General features: G+C 43.5%; 1 protein-coding gene across 1 annotated transcript in view; it reads right to left on the bottom strand.

Moving 5' to 3' along the window:
• Positions 1-21,700, bottom strand: part of SLC30A9 (solute carrier family 30 member 9) — a 112,550-nt gene that overhangs the window by 28,710 nt on the left and 62,140 nt on the right. The window contains exons 14-17 of the mRNA XM_044298669.1: positions 20,571-20,678; positions 16,351-16,516; positions 13,054-13,183; positions 2,320-2,433 (exon numbers count right to left, since the gene is read on the bottom strand). Coding sequence (XP_044154604.1) covers positions 2,320-2,433; positions 13,054-13,183; positions 16,351-16,516; positions 20,571-20,678 — 518 coding nt within the window. The remainder of the gene's footprint in view (positions 1-2,319; positions 2,434-13,053; positions 13,184-16,350; positions 16,517-20,570; positions 20,679-21,700) is intronic.

The raw sequence follows: 21,700 nt of genomic DNA, 5'->3' as shown, positions 1-21,700 counted from the left end.
CCTCCCCTCCTCCTCACTATTACCTTCTCATCAGTGGCGCAGCGGCAGCCGAATCAGTGGGGAGGGACTCTCCTTCTCCACTGTGCCGGCTGTAATGTGCGCCAGACGTTTTAGAGGCATTCAGCACTGCGACGTGCGATTGCCCCTATGATGTTACTAAAATACAGCAGAAATTAAGAAATGGCGATATCGCCATATCGCAGTTTCTTAATACCGCGGTATATCGTTAATACCGGTTTATTGCCCAACCCTAATTCCTACTAGAAGTTTTGAGTCAATAGCCACCAGTCTGCAATATAGGTTCAAATGGTGTTACCAGTTGCAGATTCTGAAACAATCAAATAAGCATTGCTATTGTCAGGCTGTGCAGGGACATACTCCCTACTGGGAACACCCAGCAGGACCTTCATTGCAGACTGCTGGCAAATCATTAATAACTTTTAGAATGAATAATAGCGGAATGGCACAAATAGTCAGAAGAATGTTCCAGAATTGTTATTACAAGGGGAATACAAGCAGTTACTAAAACATGTATGACTTGAGGGCACAGGAGCTGGAAGTGCTTTCCCCTGGACATACAGACCACCCATAACTTAAAGGGGTTATCCCATGAGTAATGTAAAAAATGGAAATCAGACATCACATAGTACATGACTCCCTCTTCCTAACAAAGCTAGAACCAGCCCTGTACCTCACATGGATCCAGAGATCTCCACGTTCATTGACAACTGACAGCTCAAGGGGAGTGTCTTTTCTGCTGCAGCTAGGGGGCGTGTCCATGCTCTGCCCATCACAGCTCAGGAGGATGAAACTGAGCATGTGCGGCATTCTCAGTGAGCAGGTCACTGAAATAAGGAAAAGGGCAAACAGCAGGTGGCGCTATACAGATACATTTTATTGAATAACTTAGCCCCGCCTAGGCCAGTTGATACAAGTCGTGACGTCACTCGGCCAGCGGTAAACAGTGAGAAGGCCGTGGCGCTGCTGGAGCGCCGCTTCCTTCTTGAACAGCTGATCGGTGGGGGTTTTGGGTGTCGGACCCCAGCCGATCAGATGCTGATGATCTATCCAGAGGATAGATTATCAGTTTAAATAAAGTGCAGAACACCTTTAATATTGCTTATTAGTGGGAAGCCAAAAAACAAATTTCAAATGGGGTGAAAAAAATAAAAATAAAACAATCCCGTCACAGTTTTATGGGTTTTGTTTCTACTGCATTCCCTACCCGTGACCTTCATTCTTCAGGTTAGTACGATTACGGCGATAACACATTTATATAGTTTTTCTTGTGTTTTAATACTAAAAAAAAAAAAAAGAAAAAAAAACTTTGGAAAAAAGGTTTTCTTTTAATCCTCCCATTTTGACCGCCATAACTTTTTTTATTGTTATGCCTATGAAGCTGTGTGAGAGCTCATTTTTTGCACATTGATCTGCCGTCTTTATCGATACCATTTTACGGTGCGTTTTTGATCACTTCTTATTAAATGTTTTTAGACAGATGCTCAGACAGCTCTCCCTCCTGACCCATCTATACACCTGTGACACACTCCATCCAACTGAATATGTGTTCGGCTACATGCACACGACTGTATGCGTTTTGCGGTCCGCAAAAACATACAAACGGATGACATCTGTATGTCATCTGTTTTATTTTGCAGATCCATTGTAACAATGCCTAAAACGAACAAGAATAGGACATGTTCTATTTTTTTTTTTGCGGGGCTACAGAAAGGACATACTGATAAACAGAACGGACACGGAAACAAACAACGTTCGTGTGCATGTAGCCTTCTGCATGGGGGGAGAGGATTAAGCCACTGGTAGACACTTCAGAGGACAAAAGGATTGAGCCTGTGGATATCCAGCTGCCCGATTGTTCTTGTTCTTGATATCTGCCTTCTAGCAACAAGTCTACTTCTCTACATTATTATAATGGGGTGAGACTCCAGGGAAGCACATATATAATAAACACAATAACTGGGGACATTTATGAAACAATGTAAAAGAAAAACCTGTTTTATTGCCCATAGCAGCCAACCATAGAACAGCTTTCATTGGTTGCTATGGGCAACAAAGACCGTTTTTATTTTAGATTATTTCAATTTATCAAAATTAGAACACTGGCCTTGTTGCTCAAAGCAACCAATCAGAGCTCAGCTTCAACTTCTTACACTGGAAACTCCACACTGATTGGCTGATATTGGCAATAAGGCCAGTTTTTTTTCCCTGTTGAGCAGGTTTGATAAATGAGGCCCATAATATTTTGGGCCAGATACAGAAATTGCGTGAAAGAAAAATAAAAATCCCATTGTCACTTACTTTCAGTTCCTTTTCAAGTCTGTCTACTTCTGCTCCTAGCGTGTCTATGATATTTTCCCCATGTTTGAGCATAAAAGCTTCCAAGTCTTCTGGAGTCTTCACCTGTCGGATTTCCTGCATCACAAAACGAGAAGCTGATTAACAAATATTTCACATGGTGCACAACCCCTCAGTACTGCATGAATAATACAAGTATAACTCCACCAAAATACTCGCTATGCAGAGATCAAAGGGCACCTCCCATGAGGAACCCGTCACGTCTCTCGCCAGAAGTGACAAAGGAAAACAAAACCAGAAGTGTGTGCGATCTGATTGCTCAGAAGCCGGATCGTAGCCTAGACCCCAGACCACCCACTGTCACTTTTTAAAAACTGAACACTGGCAAAGCTGGCCATGCACAAGACAAAAATTGTCCAGAATGGCCAATTTCAGACATTTTTGTCAGACTGTTTGAAATAGTAGCACGAACGATTGTTGTGATCAAGGTCCAGGGAGTCAGTTTTTCATAAAAAAATAAAAATAATCGACTCCCTGGCTGGTTTAGGCTACTTTTACACTAGCGTTTTTGCTGGATGCGTCATGGATCTGCAAAATGCTTCCGTTACTGATAATTCAACTGTCTGCATCCGTTATGAATGGATCCGGTTGTATTATCTTTAACATAGCCAAGACGGAACAGTCATGAACTCCACTGAAAGTCAATGGGGGACGTATATGTTTTCTATTGTGTCAGATTGTGTCAGAGAAAAGGGATCCGTCCCCATTGACTTGCATTGTGGGTCGTTTTGCTCCGCATCCCAGGACGGAAAGCAAACTGCAGCATGCTGCGTTTTGCTCTCTGGTATGAGAACGGAATGGAAGGCATTTTGGAGCATTCTGTTCTGTTTTGTCCCCATTCATTGACAATAGGGACAGAACGTAACTGAACAGAAGTGTTTTTTTCCTGTATTGACAACCTATGACAGATCTCAATACCGGAAATAAAAACGCTAGTGTGAAAGTAGCCTAAGTCTGGACTTTTTACGCTATGTGGCCGATCATTATCTCAAGTGTATCAACAGCTTAAAGTGGTATTCCCATCTAAGACATTGGAGGCATTTTACTAGGATATGCCACCAATGTCAGATAGTAGCAGCTCCCACTACTTTCTCCAGAAAGGGCCCTGCTAAAGTGAAGGAGAGTGCACAGCACAAGCACAGCCACCATTTATTTACTACTATCGGAATTTCGAGAAGTGCAGAGCGGTGGCTTGGACAGGTGTCTGCACAGTGCGCTCTCCTATACTTTGGGAGGGCCCATTCTGGAGATAGGTGTGGCTTCCAGAGAAGAGACTTGCACCTACGGTATCTGACATTGCGTGGGAGTTTTGTTTTTATGGCATTGACTTTAACCTGCATTTTAGGTTTTGTTTTCATGGTGTTGACCATGTAAGTTGCCATATACCGTATTTTCCGCTTTATAGTTTGGGGAATATGGCAGTGTGTCCTATAACGCGAATACTAGTGACCACTTTCATTGTAGGAGCACTCACTAGTATGCAGGAGTTGCATTGTACTCACCTCTCCCTGGTCTTCCCCGGGTGCCGCGCTGCACTATACTGACTGTGTACAGCATCAGGACGTAGTGCACACACTAAGACTTGATGCTGCATGCAGTCAGGAGACAGTGAAGAACAGGAAACGTGACTGAATCAGAGAGCGCCGAACCCGGAGAGAATGGCAGAGCAGGAGAGGTAAGTGAATTTATTTCATCTCTGATGGGCATCTGATCTAAGGTCTGACATGGGCATCTGATCTAATATGCGGTCTGATGTGAGCTCTGATGCAGAAAGGCCGACATGGGGGGGGGGGGTCTCATCTGTGGGTTTGATATTGGGGGTCTGATCTGAGATATGATATGGAGGTCTGATAAAGACTGAGGTGTAGTTTGGGCGTCTGTTCTGAAAAATAAAATTTATTTTCTTATTTTCCTCCTCTAAAACCATCATCAGGTGCGTCTTATAAGACAAAAAATACGGTATGGCTACTTTCACACTTGCGGCAGAGTGATCCGGCAAGCAGAACTGTCATCAAAACTGCCTGCCGGATCCGGCAAAACGTATGCCAACTGATGGCATTTGTAAGACTAAGTCTGAAAAATGCCTGGTCACAAAAATGCATTGAAATGCCAGATCCGTCTTTCCGGTGTCATCCGTTAAAATGGATCCAGCATTTATTTTTTTTCACCTTTTTTCAATTCGGCATTTTGAATGGAACTAAAACATTCCTATGGAAAAAAAAATGCCGGATCCGGCATTCAGGCAAGTCTTCAGTTTTTTTGTCCGGAGATAAATCCGTAGAATGTTGCGGTTTTATCTTTTGCCTGATCGGTCAAAAAGACTGAACTGAAGACATCCTGAACAGAATGCTCTCCATTCAGAATGCATGGGGATATGCCTGATCAGTACTTTTCCGGTATAGAGCCCCTAGGACAAAACTCAGTGCCGGAAAAGAAAAACGCAAAAGTGAAAGTAACCTAAGTTGCATGAAAACTTTATTTTGCAGGTGAGTTTTTTTTTTATTGTTTTTCTACTTTTGCTTAATAAAACACTTGTTAAAAAAAATAAAAATAAATTTTTTTGGGGGGGGGGGGGTCACTGCTTTTAAAGAGCGCATTTTTATGTGCGAGCTTGCATTTTTGGAAGACATGTAGTTTTAATTTGTGTCATTTTGGGGGTATAATGAAAAAAATTTATCACTTTTTATTGTATTTTGTAATGAACAAAAAAAACATCTGATTTTGATAAGAAATATTTATGATGTTTATAGTGTGGGATAAATGAAGTCATCACTTTATTGAATGGATCATTATGGATACAGAAATTACATATAGTTTTTTTTATGTACAAAAGGCAAACATTTTTAAATGAAAAGGGCATTTAAAAAAAAAAAAAAAAAAATTGCTCAAATTATTATTTTTTTTATCTTTTATTTACATTTTTTCCCTCATGGTAGACTTGAACATGCAATCCTTTGATCCTCCATAACACACTGCAATATTTCTGTGTTGTTTTACATAAATAAAAAGGTGTAAGTTACATAAAAAACTGACATAATAAGGAAGATTTATCAAAACTGGTGTAAAGGAAACATTACTTAGCTGCCCATAGCAACCAATCAGATTCCACTTTTCATTTTAGCTCTGAAAAATTTGGTGGAATCTGACCAGTTTTGATAAATCTTCCCCATTGCCTATTATGTTTTTTCCAAAGGAGGCCTTCATAGGTATCCCAACATGGTGGGCCTGGGGGCCATTGCTAGGCCCCTGGCTGCCAAAGCAACCCCTCTGCACTTATGATCATATCATTGGGGGAGGGGGGGAATCAGGTGAGAGAGCGAGCCCCTTCCCTCTCCATAACTACTTAGATGCTTCAGTTAGCATTGAAAGTGGCGTCTATGGAAGTTAAATGTCCGGAATAGGGGGGCGTGGCCTGACTGCCGATGTAGGAAGACGCATGGCGTAGAGCTCCTGGAAAAGAATCCTGATTTTCATGTCTGCTCACCTCCTGCCTAACTCCAGAGACAGCCGACTGCACACTGAAGCCTCCCTGGATGCTGGGGTATATCCTGGTGCTATCATGACCCGGCAGAAGCAGAGGGAAAAGGAGGGTAAAGACGGCGGCACGGACACTCCGTCCAAACAAGATGGCGCCGCGCAAGCTGCGAAGCTCACTGATGTGGCGGTAAAGCTGGGGAGGTTCGCCCGCACCCCGGCCGCCGCGGCTACTGATCCGGAGCCTGAGACTGCAGTGTCTGATGAGGTGAGGGGAGCGGAGCCTCAGCAGGCAATTACTTACGCCTCGATTGTAAAGCAGAGAGAGGGCCCAGCATTACTACCGGAGACGGAGCCTGTCCCTGAACCTACCATTGCGGACGTTTATAAAATGGTAGCGCAGTGCAGCGCAGCTCTCACATCCCTGAATACTAATATGGGAGGCCTCAAGGAGGAAGTTTTATTAATCCGCCAGGATATGCGGCAATTTAAGGAGAGAGTGGGAGAACTCGAGGGTCGCGTCAGCGATATGGAGGATCAGTTGCCACCTGTAAAGAGAGACTTGCAGCGAGTTATTCATAATGTGTCATTGCTGATAGCCAAGTCTGATGATATGGAAAATCGTCTGAGGCGCAATAATGTGCGCTTTATTGGGATACCGGAACGCACCGAAGGTTCGGATCCAGTTTCGTATATGGAAAAGTGGCTGGTGGACACTGTTGGCAAAGAAAAGCTATCCCCACTGTTTGCAATAGAGCGGGCCCACAGGGTGCCGTTTCGGCCTCCACCTCCGGGGGCGCCTCCAAGACCTCTCCTGATTAAAGTTCTCCATTACAGAGACCGTGATGCCATTCTTAGAGCTGCCAGAGATACTCCTGACATCCAGATTGCTGGTAGTAGAATCCTGATGTTTCCGGATTTTTCTGCAGAAATTCAGAAAAGGAGGGCGAAATTTTTGGACGTAAAGAGGCGTCTGAGGCTTTTACAATGGCCTTACTCCATGTTATACCCGGCTAAACTTCGGGTTGTGGCTCATGGGTCCACGCACATGTTTGAGGATCCGGCTGAAGCGTGTCAATGGCTGGACAGTCATGAGAAGGATCGGCGTAGCAACAATACCTGAGGACTTGGTGATATTATTGATAGAACTTTTTCTATTATAATGTTTACTTACTGATGGTTTTTACTGCCAGCTATACATGTATAGCGCTCTGTTGTTTCCGTATATGATAGGGCGGCTATATATACTGCCTTAAAATCGGTTGTTTCTTTTCTATTCTGCTTAGGTATTTATAGGGCAGGGTAGGAGGTTGAGTGGTTTGTTCTTATAGTTATCCAGGCTGCTGCGCCACTAAGTGATAGGGTACTACGCTTCAGTGTTCTTGTGCATATACCACTAATTGCGGCAGTTAGGTTCACTTTGTGTGTGTATGGTGTACCCCTATACATCAGATTTATGACTTACAATAGGTTTACGAATGTTGGGGGGGAGGGTGGGAATCTGGGAGCAGGCTCTATTTTTGCATTTACCTCAGGGGGGAGGTTTATATGGATCTATCGACACTGGTTCTTGTATCTGATTCTATATGTTCGTGATGTCTTCTGTTAACATAGTAGCCTGGAATGTGCGGGGCATGTCACAAGCCTCTAAGCGTGCAGCAATATTTCATGCCCTGAGAGATGTACAACCAGCTATTGTTTGTTTGTCTGAGACCCATTTAAATGTGGATAAGACGCACTTGGCGCACAGAGCGTGGGTAGGTTATGAATACCATTCTACTCACTCCACACATGCTAGGGGGGTTACCATCCTGGTTCATAGATCTATACCATTTACTGTGTATGACTCATGTATTGATGATGGTGGGAGGTTTGTGTGTCTGAGTTGTAGTATTTTTCATTTCAGGATTGTTTTGGCGGCGGTGTATGTTCCCCCCCCATATTCAGCTGAAGTTATGAAACTAATTATCTCCTTCAAGTCTAGGTTCCCATCCATTCCGCTGCTGGCCATGGGGGATTTTAATATGTATCTTAATGGCTCCTTGGATAAGTTCCATAATGGGCTGGGAACATGCCCCGCTGCTTCTACTTCTCTGGCGCGTTTGTTGTCAGAGGTGGATCTATGTGATATATGGAGAACTTTGTATCCTACGCAACGTCAATTTTCTTGTTATTCCACCACACATGGTTCCTTGTCCAGAATAGACTTGGCTATTGGATCCTTATCTTTAGTGGCCCTGACAAAGAAGATTTTGTATCTACCTCGTAGCATATCTGACCATTCTCCACTATTGCTGACTCTGGAAGTAGGTCCCCAGACACATGTTATTAGACCTATTTGGCGCCTGAACCCGTTCTGGTTGTCAATAGTGGATACTGGTACTGTGATATCCGGGGCTTTGGCTGATTTTTTGTCTATTAATGTGGGCTCGACGTCTCTGGATGTGGTGTGGGATGCTATGAAGGCATATGTGAGGGGGCTTTACATTAAACATATCAGCATTAAAAAATCTAAAAGTCGTGCTCTGGACAAGGAACTCTCAGATCGGGTTACGCATTTAGAGGCTGATTATGTTGCACAGCCCACGGTAGCTGGGGAGCTGCGATGGAAGGAAGCCCAGAATCTTCTGAAGGAGCATATACAGGCTAGAGCGGAGGATAAACGGTTGTTTACGACCCAAAGGTATTTCGCTGAAGGTGAAAGTGCAGGTCATTTGTTAGCTGTGATTTCTAGGGCTCAGCAGGGTCCTTCTTCCATCACTTCACTTAGGGGAGGGAATGGACAAATGGTGGTGGGGAATGAGAACATTCTGGAAGAATTCTATGTACATTTTAAGGAGGTTTATAGGTCCAGGCTGGTCGCCACTGATTCTTGTAGGTCTGGATATTTGGAGGGAATTGACATGCCTGTCCTGTCTGAGGAGAATAGGGCGATCCTTGAGGAGGATATTACGTTGGAGGAATTGGAAGAGGCACTAAAGTCCTTGCCTAATGAGAAAGCACCGGGTGGGGATGGTCTCCCTGGGGAATTCTATAAAAAACATGGAGAACTGCTACTTCCGCACCTGCTTGCAGTATTTAAGCATGCTTTTGGTAGAGGTATTTTGCCTTCCTCCATGAGAGAGGCTATAGTTGTAGTAATACCCAAACCGGGTAAGGATCCAGCTTTGGTAGATTCGTATAGGCCCATTTCTCTCCTGACAGTTGATGTCAAACTCCTGGCAAAAATTCTAGCTAACCGATTGAATAGAGTTATTCACACCATTATTCATGATGATCAGTCCGGTTTTATGCCTGGTAAGTCTACGGCTTTAAATCTTAGGAGGCTATTCCTGAACCTCCAGTTAGAGGGTAGGGATGTGTCGGATAACAGGGCCGCGGTGGTCTCTCTGGATGCTGCCAAGGCTTTTGACAGTGTTGAGTGGGACTACTTGTGGGCGGTCATGGCTAAAATGGGCTTCGGGTTGGATTTTATGAAGTGGGTTAAACTTTTGTACTGTGAACCCAGGGCTAGAGTGCGAGTTAACGGGCATTTATCGTCAACTATTGCTTTGGAGAGGGGGACAAGACAGGGCTGTCCGCTGTCTCCGTTATTGTTTGCGATAGCCATTGAACCCTTAGCATGTATCCTGCGTTCTACTTCTTCTGTTGGTGGGTTATTGCGGGGCTCAATGGAGGAGCGGGTATCGTTATATGCGGATGATACATGGATATATGTGAACGATCTGGAAAAGTATATGGATGCAGTAATATCTGTGGTGTCTCAGTTTGGCGACCAGTCTGGATTACTAGTAAACTGGGATAAGTCAGTTATTCTTCCAGTATCCTCTCAAGTACCGTCACGTTCTGCTGTCTTCTCCGGTCTTAAGGTGGTGCAATCCTTTAAGTATCTTGGGGTAATAGTGTCCATGAACCCTGCAGATTATATTACTAGTAACCTCCTACCCTTGTTGGAGAAATTCAAACATAAGATCGCAGTGTGGCATAAACTGCCTCTGTCGATGATAGGAAGGGGAAATTTGTTGAAAATGATCCTTATGCCGCAATTGCTTTATGTCCTGCACAACTCCCCTGTTTGGATTCCCGTGCATTACTTTCACAAAATTTTACGACTGTTTCGTTTTTTTCTGTGGAAAAGTAATAGGGGGAGGATAAAGTATGAGACGTTACAGAGGAACAAAGATGCAGGGGGACTTGCTCTGCCCAACCCTTTACTCTATTTTCTATCGGCCCAACTGCAGCATTTTAAGGGGTGGGGAGTGGGGGGTAGCCCAGGTATGAGGAGTGGACGATTGATGGAGTGGGCATCGAATAGATGTCCCCCATTGACGGCCATTGAAGGTAGGGTAAAGGAAGATGTGGGGCGTATCCCAATACTAGTGCTCATGAGGAAAGTCTGGTGTAAAACCAAACATATCTTGGGATTAGAGGGATATGTCAATATCTCGCCTATTTGGAGGAACCCAGCACTGCCAGAGTTGGAAGGTCTAACTGGGTTCTCTGGGTGGAATAACAAGGGAGTATGGAATTTGGGTCATATCTTCTCAGGTGGGGTATTGAAGCAATATCAACAGTTGTGCTCGGAGTTTGGGCTTCCTTCCTCGCAGTTCTATAGATATCTTCAGCTCAGGCATGCACTAGACGCTCAGGCTAAAGTGGCCCCAATAGTGTTCACATCCACTCATGCGCTAAACACGGTGGTGGCTGCTGGTTCGGTGGAAGGGGCAATCTCCGTGATGTATCAAGCCTTGCTAGAAGATTTTCTTAAGGGATATCCGTTAAAATGTAGGCAGCAATGGGAGAAAGATTTGGGTGGGCTTACAGATGCGCAATGGTCAGAGATAGTGGCGCTTACTCCTGATCTATCTCTTAGTGAGGCGGCACGTCTCTCCCAGCTGTATCTAGTGCACAGGGTATATAGGACTCCGGTATTTCTGCATAAAGTGGGTTGCAGGGATAGTCCCAATTGTCCGAAATGTGGCAGCGTCGGAGCTGATCTTCTGCATATGTTATGGTCATGCCCTTCATTGACCTCTTATTGGAGAGCAATACTACATCTTATTAACAAGGTACATAGTACTAAATTTAAAATGGATCCAAGAATATGTATTCTGGGTATACTGCCAGAGGACAATTTGCAGTCTACAGTAGCTACGGGAATAGAAAGGATGCTCTATCAGGCGAGGAAGACTGTTGCAGCAAAATGGATACAGGGGATACCCCCGGCAGTACCGGAGTATGTTGCTAGAATGAATGTGGTAGTGCGTCTTGAGAGGGGTGTGTACCAGAAAAGAAAATGCTTGTCTAAATTTGAGGCTATTTGGGGTAGCTGGATAGATAGATCGGGATGCTGTAGTCCTTGGCTAGCATTGACGAGGAGTGCTTTGATTGCCCGGTAAGGCTGATCTGGGGAAGTGACTGTGTACATCCTGGTGTTTGGTGGACTGTGTGGTGTATGACTGTTGGCGTCTGCTGTGTGATATGTGAATGTGGACTGAGTGCTATGTCTGTGTGGGAGTCTACTTACTTGGGGCTCATAGCCTGTATTGTTTTTTGAGTCCAATCGAACTGGTGCCGATAGAATGAGGAGACATGGAATCTGGAGGTAGTTATGCTCTTATTGCAATGATGGCCTGCTCTTGGAATGTTTGGGAGGGGTGGGGGGGGGGGGGGGCTGTTTATAAGGATGTTTGTTGAGGGAGAAAACAATTAGATGAATAAAGATCTGGATCTAATGTGTATATTCCTACGATGTCATATGGTCATAGGAAGTATATTATGTAAAATGTGCATATGTAATATTTTGTACTCTTGTCTTTTGTACATGCTGTCTTTTGATGACCGAATATTTGATTTGATTTGACTGTCATTTGATGATGAAAACGGGAAAAAGATTTGATAATAAAAGATTATCTGATTTAAAAAATGTCCGGAATCAGATTTATCTCCAATCCTGGCTGTTAGAGTGGACTGTCTTGCTGTGTAACAAGGCTGGCACTCGCAATGAATGAAATGGGAACAGCTCTTGGGCCAGTGCCATTAGAGTGCCATATTACAGTATTACAAAGACAAGTATTAACTACCTATTACAGCAATGTAACAGTACAGTGCAGATCGTGAAAAGGTTAATATCATACTTGCATGCTGACTGTAAATTTGTGCTGCCAATAGCTTTCATGATCAAGTAATGCGGCTACCGTATGCACAACATGCTGCACATAGCCGCATTACTTTATCATGAAAGCTATTTTCTAAGGTGACCTCAGTGCATGTGGTGTCCTCCAGTGGTGTGCGATGACCGATATGGGGCTGTATCACTTAAAGGGTTTGTCTCACTTCAGCAAATGGCATTCATCATGTAGAGAAGGTTGCAATGCACTTACTAATGTATTGTGATTGTCCATATTGCATAGTCACGCATGCGCAGCAGCTCCAATCCTAGCCACCTCTACCTGCACTGCAGTAGTGGTCAGAACCCCTGGAAAACGAGCAGTGTATAATGTGATGGAAAACTGAATCCAGCCAGCAAAGGAAGCAATATGGACGATCACAATACATTAGTAACTGCCTGGTATTAACTTTTTCTACATGATAAATGCCACTTGCTGAAGTGACACAACCCCTTTAAAGAGGATGTCCTCTCAGGTAACATCCGCCCATCTGTGTACTTGGGACCCTACCACGTATTACATGAAGGGCAATTACCTTACAATACTTCAATCAGCTGGATCAGTTTGCCGTGAACTCCGTAAACCTGGCTCCAGTACGCAGTACTCATACCTCCCTAAGGCTACTTTCACACTCGCGTTTGGTGCGGATCAGTCATGGATCTGCACAGACGGATCCGTTCAGATAATACAACTGTCTGCATCCGTTCAGAACGGATCTGTTTGTATTATCTTTAACATAGCCAAGACGGATCCGTCTTGAACACCATTGAAAGTCGATGGAGGACGGATCCATTTTCTATTGTGCCATATTGTGTCATAGAAAACGGATCCGTCCCCATTGACATACATTGTGTGTCAGGACAGATCCGTTTGGCTCAGTTTCGTCAGACAGACAACGATCATTATGGCAATCTTCTCGCTAGCCCATAGCAAAAATGGCAGGATTAGCCATGTTTAACTCTTTCTGACATTTTGTAATTAGGTGTTAGTGTATGTATTTTTATCATTATTAAAGAAGAGGCAATAAACTTACATGTAACACCTGGTCGATATCCTGCTTTTCTAAGTATGACCTGGTTACTACACGTCCATCAAAATCAACCTCTGCTTTAAACCGTACTTTACTCATTCCCATGTCTGTGGCTTTTACATCATGAATGGCCCTGAAAAAAATACATATGGCAAACAGAGCATTCAACATTACCATCTACTGAACATACACCTGACATTAAACCTGTTTTTTCCCCATACTTTTCCATTAGTCGGTAAATGGATTGAAAAATCGGACCATGACTATTAAGTGCTGTGTACCATTAGTGAAGATTAAATGCCTATTAATATACATTTACTGGTCTCTCTCTGCAATTACCACCATGCTGCAGATGAAATGTGTCCTGTAGAAACTGGATACAGATTAATCCTGGCCTCTGATGGCTTATGCTGCAAGACAATAATTGTGTGCAGGTTCGGCGGGAAATGCAGGTCCCCCAATAACAGGAAAGCCGCCGGCTACCCCTTCATAAACATAAGCTTTCCTATGCCATTCAAGTGAATGGGACGAAACTACAATAGCCCCCAAGTGTAGATAGACGGACCCATGTAAACAATCAAGCCGAGGAAGTGATGCGACGCCTTTCATACAGCTGAATGCCAAGAATCAGACCCCCATCAATTTGAATCTAGGAATAGGCCATCAATATACTAATTCTGAAAAACCCCTTTTACTGTTATTTCTCAACTTAAATGAAAAAAATTAGGAAAAAATAAATAAATAAATTTCAGACAAAGACTGTTTGCCAATAAGACACACAAGAAGTTTGACTCGGTACGTTGTTTTCATATTGCTAGTAGAAGGTTAGTTATAAAATAATAGCTGCAAAAGAGCAATTCCCATAATCTCTTTCATTGGCAGAAAACCACCAAAAAAAGAGTGGGGAAAATGTTAACCTCCCTGTAGTTACCCGAGTGGCCCTGTTCGGGTCCTACAGGGAGGCAAATTCTTGAGTACATGAATATATGCAGAAAACATTGGCCACAAATACAGTTGTTTAGAGATATATGTGTGTACATGCCTACCCACTGACCTAACCCTAGCTAAATGTGATGTGAGGCCCTTTGATGGAGTCTAGAACCATATTTGGGTCATGCGGGTTGTCAGGTGGATCATCACTGCTATAGAATGTCAAATAATATTTCAAGTCTGGGTAGCAGGGAAGAGGAGAATTGCCCAAGAGTCCTAATCTATTTGCACATGCTCCAGCTTATTAAATAGGCATTCCCATCTTACAAATTCATGGCATAGCCATAGAATATGCCATAATTCCCATTGCAGGTTTCAACAATATCAAGAAAACCGGGGTACTGTGATAGAATCTGTATTCAGTGGAAAGACAGGATTATGTTAAAGGGGTTCCCTGGGAATTAAGAAAATAAAATTACTGAAAATACCTAAATATTAATTTATTATAAATATATTCCCAAATAACTTTCATTAGTTATAATGGCTCATTTTGTCAGGGGAGTAATCATTAGGAGAAATAAAATGTCTGCCGTCCTATAAATAAAAAACCTGTCCTAATCGCATCGGAGGACACGTTACTTCAGGACACTGAGCTAAAGAGCTGCCTCATTCTCCTCTCCTACTTGTCAGGCACTAGGATTCTGAATACAGCTCATAAGAAAGAGGACGGACAGGACAGACTGTGGTAAAGGAGACTCCATACAAGTGCTGCTGCTCATCAGCCTGCTCCCTACCTCCTCTCTGTACCACATGCCCCCTTATGAACTCCATTCCTATAGAAATTCAGCTGAAGATCATATTAAACTGTATTCAGGATCATAATCCCGGACAAGTAGGAGAGGATGAGGCAGCTCTTCAGCTCAGTGTTGTGAAGTAACTTGTCCTGCTAATACTTATAAAAGGTATTTGGGAATATGTAAGAGATTGATTGAGAATTAATATATATATATATATATATATATATATATATATATATATATATATATATTCTCAATCTAGTGGTTCACCTTCCTGTATTTTAGGGTCAAAGTGCACTGTCTTTGGTGCACCTAATACCAAATAATTGTGTATAATATAATATAAATTGTAATGACAGGCACTATCATCTAGCATCGTATGGAGAGCAATCTACATTACACAGGTCATTGTATCATTTCAATCATTTATTACCCCACATAGCAAAAAAAATATCTAAAACAATAGATACAATACCAATTGATAAACATATAATAATATATGTCTATCTAAATCCCCATGATTAGTTAAAAAAAAAAAAGTAAAACATGATTATCATGCCTTTTATAATTCATTCCATAAGTATCAGTTCATGTCCTTGTGTCTCTCTCAGCCGTTTTGATGAATTATCCTCAATGATACAGTACATACATACAAAAATATGTAAAAAAAATATATGAAACATTCAACAATGTTGAGCTCCTAACTGTATAGTCACCTAACTAGTTACTGGCCAGCAGATCCTGCTGTATAAACAATGATTCTCTAGGGTTGAGCAAACGCAACAGCGATCCCTCATCCCCATTCATTGGAGGCATGTAGATGCAGCTCACACCTCCTCTGACAATCAGGCAATTATTGGGAATAGACAGATACTCCCAGATAAATGCATGTTGTGTTGCCTCATGTAAAGACGGTTTAAAGGGGTTATCCAATACTATAAACTGCCCCTCCCCCATATACCGGGCCCATCAAAGGGAATGTACTTACCCCACGCCACTCCTTGTCCCTGCACCGCAGCTGCTTCTTCTCCCCATGCACCGATGAAAACATCCAGTGTCATCAGGGGGAGCAGCCAATGGCAGGTGGGAATGGGGACGAGCCTCCCTAGTGTCACCCGCGATGCTAGGGAGGCTAGTCTCCATCTGCCATTGGCTGCTCCTCCCCGACACCGAATGTTTTCATCCGCGCACGGGAAGAAGCAGCATTGGCAGTGCGGGGACCAGGAGCGGCGCATGGAGCTGGGAGTGAGGTAAGTATATTGCCTGTGAGGGGCCCGGCATATGGGGGGGGGGGGGGGGGCAGTTTAGTTTATAGTATTGGATAACCCCTTTAAGCCTCAGGACTCTTGGAAGAAAAAGCTGTCGCCAAGCAGGTTCTCTGAAGAACAGACCTTTTTTTTTTATTAAATGGCGCCTAAAATCACAAACTGGAAGAAGCAATACTCCATGAGAAGTCTTGGAGAAGACACAAGATTGCCATAATTTCTCTTAAATATAAGGTTTTTTAACACTAAGACAAAAAGAAGTGCAGTTGTTCCATCTTCTGAAACCAATGTTTGTACAACGCTCTTACCTCACAGCAGGGTCACTTTCAAGGAGTTCGGTAAGACGTTGGAGTTGCTCTGGTTGTATGGACCGACCAATGAGGGCCTCAGTGTTGGTGTAAATGAGGAAGGCAGATACTGCTCCTAATAAAGTCCCCACGCCCAGCGAGCCCAGGCTGTCATAGTAAGGATTCCCTAAAAGACAATTTTGACAGAGGAAAGAGGAGAACAAACTAAATAATAATCCTACTGTTTACTCCAGGTACCGCTTCGGCGGGGACAAGTGGCAGAAGTTTACACAAGAAGTCAGAAGAAAGTCACTGTAGGCAGCACTAGAGATCGGCAGAGCGGATAAGAGTATTAAAAACCCTAAAATGTAACCTGTCTCTGTGACAGGTGCCACGCAATAAAACAAAGACTCGAGCCTGCACTCGGCAGAACTAACAGATGTGACTGCTGAGATTTATGAGGTGCAAGAAAGCATTAAAAGTTCAGAAAATAGCAGCGCACCCATAATTCATGGAGATTTGCCTTGGGTGCCTGTGTCCAATCAAGGAAATGTTTCCAACAACTATATCAAAGCCTGATTTATTACTAAAAAACTGAGGGCAGATGCAGCTTATTGGAACTGCAGGCTAATCACACAGAAACAGACAACTACCTCAGCTTTTTACCTTTCCAATCTGGATTTCAGTAATGCACCAGGGGGTATTCCACACCGAACGGTGACCTGGAACCTCACGTGTCCCGTTCTCCATATAATGACATACAAGAGCATCCATAAGCGTTGAACTGGCTCAATCACCATTACGGTACAGCCGTAGAGAGGAGCGAAGTTCTCAAAACTTTGATTTGGCTGCTTTGCCGCATTTCACAAAGAAAGTTGCTTAGCGACGATTTACTTTGTCTTGAAGTGCAATTCTTTATGAGTAGTAGGCACGATGACGGGGAACAACGATTACGCCGCCCCCAAGCCCCCACCGTCACTGAACCTCATCGCTGCATCCGAGATAAATATTCAGGCCTTTCAGGGGTTGTTGAGGGTTGAACTTCGATTCGCTAGTGCACACTAACAGTTCTTCAATGTATGTTGTACAGCAGATTCCTCTTCTCTATAGCAGCACAGACCGACCAGGGCGCGTGATCTGGTGGATTATATCTATGCACTAGAATAAACAGCATCCTGCTCAGTCTCCTCGGCTTCTGTGCCCAGAATAGGAGCCATAAATCCAACTGACAGCTCATGATACCTGGATGCGTTGCGCGGGAAGGGGCAATCCCCAAAATGAAATAATCCCAGCAAAGTTTTTCTTCTGAATTAATATGCTTTTATTTCATCCACAAATAATATGATACAGGAGGCGTTTCGGCCTGTCCAGCAGTTGAGAAAAGCTGGACGGGCCGAAACGCGTCCTGTATCATATTATTTGTGGATGAAATAAAAGCATATTAATTCAGAAGAAAAACTTTGCTGGGATTATTTCATTACCAGAATAGGAACCAGTGATGTAGGATGTAATGTGATCTAACAGCACTGGGTTCTCTACTAGATCAGTCAGCTGAGGAGATACAGCAGGATGCTGTGTAATCCTGTAGAAGTGGATCTACTACCGAAGAGACAGAGCAGAACGTTCTGTGTCCCAGTAATGAGCAGCCACAGCCGGTCCATGCTGCTGTTTGGAAGCAGAATCTGCCGACCCAACTACATTCTCTAATCAACATTTTTTAAATACTCCTTAAAGAGGACCTTTCATGGGTCCAAAGAATATGAACTAAGTAGCAGGCTGCATAGAGCGGCGCCCAGGGATCTCACTGCACTTACTATTATTCCTAGGCGCTGCTCCATTCGCCCACTGTGGCCCCCGGTAATTTCTCAACATTCAGAGCGAGGAGGAGGAGACGCCATTGTCTCTCCTTCTCCCTGACAGCTGTCCAATCGCAGCTCAGAGCCAGGGAGGTTTTTTTTCTCCCTGGCTCTGAGCTCTGCGTTGCGATTGGACAGCGCTGCTGTCAGGGAGAAGGAGAGACACTGGCGTCTCCTTCTCCTTGCTCTGAATGTTGAGAAATTACCAGGGGCCACAGCGGGCGAATGGAGCGGTGCCTAGGAATAATAGTAAGTGCAGTGAGATCCCTGGGCGCCGCTCTATGTAGCCTGCTACTTAGTTCATATTCTTTGGACCCATGAAAGGTCCTCCTTAAGCCTAGAATGCAGTTTTTAATGCAGCTTTTTACCTGCAGCTACTAACACATGTAACGGAACGCAATCGGAATGTTCAGACGGTGGCTTTTAAAGTAGAATTTTGTCATGGACAGCTGCGCCGAAAACCCGCCAACGGCCCCGTCCTCTCTGCACCCATACATCTCAATGAGCAGCTGCGCCGCTTTGAGGAAGGACATGCCCCTTCTGTCCGCGCCAAAAAGCTGCCGTGTGTATGTCCCCTACAGCTGGGTTTTTTATGTTCCTTTTTTTTTTTTATGACAAAGCAAGGAACGGATGATAACATAAAAGGGAAGACTGCCTTCTCCTCTTTTTCAATCCATTCCTGGCTTTTTGGATTTAAAAGCTGCATAAAAAAAACCTGAACATGTAAACCCGTCCTAACCGTACGGTGACTAAAGCCCCTTTACACGAGTAGATAATTGATTTGATCAAACGAGTCGTTTTTCGAACGACAATCCTTTAGATGCACAAAGTATCATGTAAAAATTTGTGAGTGCGATCATGTCATAGATCGTTTGTCAGGCAAACAGTAGCATTTCCACCCACTGTGTTACCCCCTGTGCTGTAAACATGGCAAGGAATGATGTTCATTCGCTCATTCAGTGCTCTTACACTACTTGATAATTGATCACTTTTGCTCGATTTTAAGACTCTCCAAAATATTATCTACTCTTGAAAGGGGCCTTAAGGAGTCACTGTACTTTCACACAATTTAATTTCATGTAATGAAGAAGACAGCTGAGATGAAGTAGGGGCATGTCAGAGCTAGCTGAGAGCTACACTGTTTCCGAAGATCACAGGAGCCTCTTGTGTGTCTGCAAGTGTGATCTCTCCCTCCTTATCTGTTCTGTGAGCTCTGGAGCTGAAAACAAACATAGTGGGAAGTAAGGGAAAGGACATCACAGCAGTACAATGCTGGCAGAGTCCACAGAAGGGAGGCCTCCCCCACTTGTGAGAGAAATGCATCTAGCTGTGCTGCTGAATAATATGGCAGGAAAAACAGTAGGGAAGCCCCAAAAAGACCTCTTCCTTCACAGCTATGATTGTACAAACTTTTTTTTTTTAAACTTAGGAACGCTTCAAGTCAGGCACTGGTGTGTACATCATATGAGCAGGACCTTATTCAAAGGATGTAAACAATGAAGACTCCTACTGAATGACAGCTAGCAGAGATCTCGAAAACTGTAAACCTGTCAGTATGACACATCAATAAAAACAAGGACATCAGTACGACTGAGACTATACACCTCCCTAAAAGACTAAATCCACAAGCAGATCATATGGATCCAATCTGACTCCTGTTTCTGAGAAGTTATACATCATGTGACATCACAGAACCAAGAAGTGCACTTTTTTTTTTTTTTTTTTTTTTTTTTTTTTACACTTGCGTTTGGTGCTTTGCAGACTGCTTAGTGGATGCAATTACACCCAAGGCTCTGTTACATGATAGGCATTTGACAAATGAGCATCCGATTCATGGCTGACTGCATCCTTCCTACGAGCATTAAAATCTCCACCTGTTGCAGCACTTTCTCCTGTGTAAATAGGAGATGTGCTTCTGACAACTGCACACAGAATGCGGGACGAACAATCGTAATAGTGGTTGCTCGTTCCCATACACTTAGCTTGCAAGAAGATTGTTCTGCTTAAATGGGGCTATCCCTTGGGATGAAAATTTGACTTTGCCATTTTCCCTTGCCATGTCCCAAGGCTTATCAAAAAGTTGAATTTTGACTCAAAGGGAGCCACTTCCATAAGGTGGCGCTAGCAAGATGGTTCTCTTTCCTTGGGGGGGTACCTCTTTGCGTAAACGGGAGCTATAAATGAGCACTTGCTATATAAAACAATTTGCCCTCGATCTGCCAATGTAAAAGGAACAGTCCACTTTCTTCTCCGGTAACATCCCCTGTTTTACTACTTGTATACGTGTATGTGCATACTGCTCAATTACATTTCTGGATCAGTCATACACACAAGAAAGCATGCACACCGACAGGCAGATTTCAGCTAAACTGTGTAACTTATTACCTGTGAGCGAAGTCAGACCCATACAGGAGGCAGCCATAATCACCCCCAAAACTGCGGCAGTATCCTCCATCAGGACCACGTTAGTACTCGGATCCCGAGACTGGATCACTAGAAGAACAATGCCAGAGTTTATCCTGCTGCAAATTATAAACAAGACTCCTAAATGAATGTTTCACTACAAAAATAATCACGCAATACTTTAAAATAGAATATAAAAGAAATACAAATGGACTCACCACTGAATCAATGGAAATACCATGTTATTTCAGGTTTTGATTATAAAGCATTCACTATGCTCTAAAAATGACGTAACAATCTTATTCTGCGGGTCGGTGCGATTACGGCAATACCAAATTTATATTGTTTACATTATGTTTTACCATGTTAAAAAAATAAAAACCTTAAAACATTTTTGCACTGCCATATTCTGCCATCCATCTTTTTTAATTTTCTGTCTATAGAGCTGTGTGAGAGGAGAGATAATTATTTGTGGGGCAAACTGTAGTTGTTATTGGTACCACTTTGGAGTATATAAGCCTTTCTGATCACTTTTTATTCAATTTTCTGGGGTGGGAGAGCAATGCGACCAAAACAGGCTAGTTAAAAATAAAATAAAATCCCCCTTTATGGCATCCACCATACCCATAAAAATCTTAATATTTTATTAGTTTGGACATTTTAATACCTATTATGCTTAAAGGGGCTTCTGTCACCCAACTAAACCTTTTTTTTTTGGGCTTACTTATAATCCCTACACTGCGATTTATGCCTACATAATCTAATTAATGATTTTGGTCCTGTAGATTTTGTTTAAAACATGCTTTTAAAATATGCAAATTACCTTGCTGATAGCAGCCGCATCCTCCGATCCTAAAGACGCCCCCTCCGCATTGTGATTGACAGGGCCAGGGAACGGGATCGCTCTCTGCTGGCCCTGCCTGTTTGCATTCAAAATCTGGCGCCTGCGCCGCGGCCGTACCTGTCTTCAATCGGCGCAGGTGCACTGAGAGGCGGCTGCTCGCTCGGCCGCTCCAACCTCAATGCGCCTGCGCCAATGACGTCACATCTACACCCGGCGCAGGCGCATTGAGGATGGAGCGGCCGAGCGAGGGGCCGCCTCTCAGTGCGCC

This window comes from Bufo gargarizans, chromosome 1, assembly GCF_014858855.1.
Source record: "Bufo gargarizans isolate SCDJY-AF-19 chromosome 1, ASM1485885v1, whole genome shotgun sequence".
NCBI lineage: Eukaryota > Metazoa > Chordata > Amphibia > Anura > Bufonidae > Bufo > Bufo gargarizans.
The sequence above is the reverse complement of the archived record's forward strand: the minus strand, read 5'-3'. Positions and strand labels throughout refer to the sequence as shown.